The sequence below is a fragment of the Polistes canadensis genome, unplaced genomic scaffold (assembly GCF_001313835.1).
Source record: "Polistes canadensis isolate GaletaPanama2010 unplaced genomic scaffold, ASM131383v1 scaffold_280, whole genome shotgun sequence".
Lineage (NCBI taxonomy): Eukaryota > Metazoa > Arthropoda > Insecta > Hymenoptera > Vespidae > Polistes > Polistes canadensis.
This window is the reverse complement of record NW_014569827.1, coordinates 183819-187727: the sequence shown is the minus strand read 5'-3', so window position 1 is coordinate 187727 and position 3909 is coordinate 183819. Positions and strand designations below refer to the sequence as shown.

The following is a 3909-nucleotide window of genomic DNA, read 5'->3' as shown; positions in this document are numbered from 1 at the left end:
AAAATGATAAGAAAAAGTAATAAGAAAAAAGAACAAGAGAAAATGATTTAACCACTAAAGACTGCCCGATTCTCTTACGATCGTCTTTGATCTACGAAAGTAATTTGAATTATTATTAGTATTATTATTCATATTATTATTATTATTATTATTATTATGCGACCATTTTTTTCTTTTCTTTTTTTTACATTCCCGGACCTTCCTAGAAATTTATTTGTTTCTTTCTTTCTTTTATATCATTATTATTATTATTATATCATCTCAAGTATGATCGATCGCATGACGCGTCAGGAAATCAGGAAAGCGACGATTTCCTCTGTTCATCATCGAGGACGAAATTCCCGGCGAATTTGATTTGCACGATTATTCGTCGCAGATCTCTCTAACGCATTGTTATATCATTTTGTTGTTGACTATTGTAATTAGGTTTTATCGTGTTAGGTTTATTAATCTATAAGGAAAAAGAAGTAACATAAAATATATGTATGATGTATAATATATTCGTCAAATTCGTGTTTATCGTTCTTCCCTTTCTTCTTCTACTTTATTACGTTCATTGTACACCATCAAAAATATATATATGTATGTATATGTGTATTTATATACTATGTGATAAGAAAAAGAAAAAAGGAAAACAGACAAATCTGAATTGTCGACCGTATCGAGCAACTTTCCATCACTTGTAAACTTTCACTGTCGAATGCACTTCTTCAACATCGTGATGAGTTTCCCGATGCCAGCATTTATTTCCGCATACGTTCCACGTTTGTACATCCATGCAGGAGTACTGAAAACGTTGTACTTTTTACACCTGGTAACCCCCTTCACATCCTTCATCTCCACCTTCGCACCCATCTGTTTTGCTATGCTAATCGCTTCCGCGTACGGCCAGTCATCCTGCGAGCCTACATTTTTCGTAATAGTACTCATTCGTTAATAAATAAAACATGGAATTTGGAGGATAAGTAAAATAAAGTGTAAGATTATTTTTTAAATTGTTATACACAATATTATACTTACAATCTTTACCGAGTGTTATTTTAACGCCTTGTAAAACTCGAGCAAGTAGAACACTTGTTATGCATATGGCACCTATCGGTTTTTTTCCGCAGGAAAAATCTTGAATCAATTTTTCTAAATCAGGTATCACTGTACAGTCGCATCCTTTGCTTGCAAAATCGCTTCTACGGGGTATGATATGGTATGGTATATGAAATATCAAATAAAATATAATCAAAATATGAGGAAAAATGATAAAGTAATGATTAAACAGATGGAAAATAAGCACTGACAATGTCCGAACAGCACCGAATCCTCCTGGAAGTACTAAACCAGCGTGATGACAAGCTTCGCATTCGCATAACGGTTGAATAGAAAAACGAGATAATCTAGCAGATTCGACTAATGCGTTTCTTGGAGGAGAATTACAATCGGGTTCTTTCGTGTAATGATCGATAACCTCGCATATGTCCATGTCCGGTGCATAAAACTTTGGAATCATTCCTTTCTCGCATATGTGAAACGTTGCTGACATGCATTCGGATATTTCCGTGCCGTCTAGATTACCGCAACCCGAAAGTATCTGAATTCAAATCAAATCAAATATCTTTTTTATAAAATACAACACTGTTACTGATTTTCGAATATAAGATCCGAAAATGGTTGCTTTCGACGATATCCTTTTTTCTTTCTTTTTTATTTTTTCGTAATATTTCTTTCGTTTACATTTCATTTGATTTTCTTTATTTCGATATTGATTTTTACCGTTTCATGTTAGATTACAAATGTTAGATAAAGGTAAATAATTAATTGCCTCCCTCGTAATGACTTTCGCGCGTACCTCGGATACGTTTTCTTGTAGTATAGCTATATAAAGGGAAACGTTAACAGTTTCTGGCTCGGGGCGTCGAGAAAACATAGTGGTGGTTGTTACATCACTATGCGAAAGTGCATAACCGATATACTTTTTCGTTTGCATGCGAACCTAAGCTGATTCGAAAGATATCTTCTATTTAACGTGTCAGTCTCTTACAAGATCTTATCGTGAATCGTACTTTTTTTTTTCTTTTTTTTCTGTGCCCCATTTTTTTATTTTCATCGAGCTAGTTAATATCTTCTATTTAACAGTCACGAACTTCATGTTCAGGAAGTTAACATTATGAAATTAAAATGTTTAACATACTCACTATAGCGATTTTAGGAATATCGCAAGATTTGTCGTCTCTTCTTTTCGTCAATCTTTTAAATTCGTGACACGATGAGGTATGAAGAAGATTAGTCGAATTAATTAATTGAATTTTGGAGATATCGTTTCGAACAAACGTCCCTAAACGCGAACGCAACATGTTCTATTTTTTTTAATGAAATATTTTTTAATTCGAAATTTAAATTTAAATTTGAATTTAATATCACTTAATAATTTGGTTAAGGAAATCGAGAAAATTGACATTTGTCAGGTTTGTATGATAAACGATTTTCTTTTGATTGATTTTTTTATTTAAACAATCAAAAGATTGAGTCTACGGAGTACGTGATATTTAAGATTTCTAACTTACCGTCTGTACACGATACGTGTTATTTATCGATGGTAAAAGTAGTTTTCTTTAAGAAGGAAAAGTTCAGTATTTGTGCGAAAGATGACTGAACTATTCGAAATTTCAATCAGTGTCCTCTGTGTTTATTCATAGAACTTATCTACTCTACAGGTATATTATATCTTCTTTGAATCATTCAAAGTTATCCAAATTTATTAAAACATTTTGTTTAAAAATAATCACAAAAATTTATTCAGAAAAAAAAGAATAAAAAATAAAAGAACGATATAAGATGATCGATTAAACGAACTAAAATACAAATAAAAACGAAAGATATCGAATGAAATAAGCCTTAGGCATAGAAAGGGGGATGATCCCCGTCTATATGAGTTAAACCACTGCACAGAGAGTGGTTGAAATTAACATAGAAAAAATATATTCGACTTAAGTTTATGGGACGCATAAACCTTTATCGCGGTCTAGGAAGAAATTTTCCGTGCAGACTATGAATACCAAACGGATAATCCTTAGGTGTAGGCGAAATTTAACAAAGTGTACGCGAGCTCTGGAGAAAAATAATAAATTTCTCGTGTCCGAATAAGAAGAAAAGAAAAAGAAAAAAAAAGGCAAAAGAATAAGAATAATAATAAAAAGAAATATGTAATACTTACTACAACAGTATATTAAAATTTTTACGATGGTACCATCAATATTTTCTTCGATCATCCAACGTAGGTAAATTTATCTTGGGGAATTTTCCCTTTCCAAGGGGGAAAAAAAAACGCGATAATATCACGTATGAAATAAGAGAAGAGACAAGGAAAGATCTTTCGTCCCTTTTATCATGAACGTCTGGCGTCATCTTTACGTGATGCCACTCGACGCGTCATATAAACTCACTTTATTCTAATTATCAGTCGAAGACGAGCGCACCCTTGAGTGCCGTTTCGTCGCTTCGCTTCGCTATCTCAACGATCCCTTTTCGACGAGGAGGAGGAGGAAGAGGAGAAGAAGAAGGCAACGAAGGCTTACGCATAATCTTATGTAAATCCTTCGTTACCCTTATGCTTGCACGTTCTTACAGAAAAGAGAGATGGATAGATAGATGGATAGATGGATAGACAGGTATATAGAAAGAGAAAGAAAAGGGGTTGGTTGGTTCTCGAGTTACACGACGAAAGGGAAACACGCGTTAGCAGACACATACACACACGCTATATGCACATATACGTACACGCATATAACTGAGACGATGCTGCTGGGCTATGCTGCTGGGCTATGCTGCTTTTGCTAGGGCGCAAGACTTATATGAATGTTAAAATAAGTTTGAAATTGTCGCGGACAAGTTCATCCCCCATGGGACCTACCCCACGAC

The 3909-nt window shown here is 34.0% G+C and overlaps 1 protein-coding gene across 1 annotated transcript; it reads right to left on the bottom strand.

The window, feature by feature from the left end:
• Positions 1-581: 581 nt before the first annotated feature.
• LOC106791035 (ES1 protein homolog, mitochondrial-like) lies at positions 582-2345 on the bottom strand. The gene is made up of 4 exons (XM_014756378.1): positions 2187-2345; positions 1293-1582; positions 1021-1184; positions 582-905 (listed from the first exon to the last, which is right to left on the bottom strand). Exons 1-4 carry the CDS (start codon positions 2343-2345, stop codon positions 691-693), a joined length of 828 nt encoding a protein of 275 aa, XP_014611864.1. The 3' UTR covers positions 582-690.
• Positions 2346-3909: the final 1564 nt, after the last annotated feature.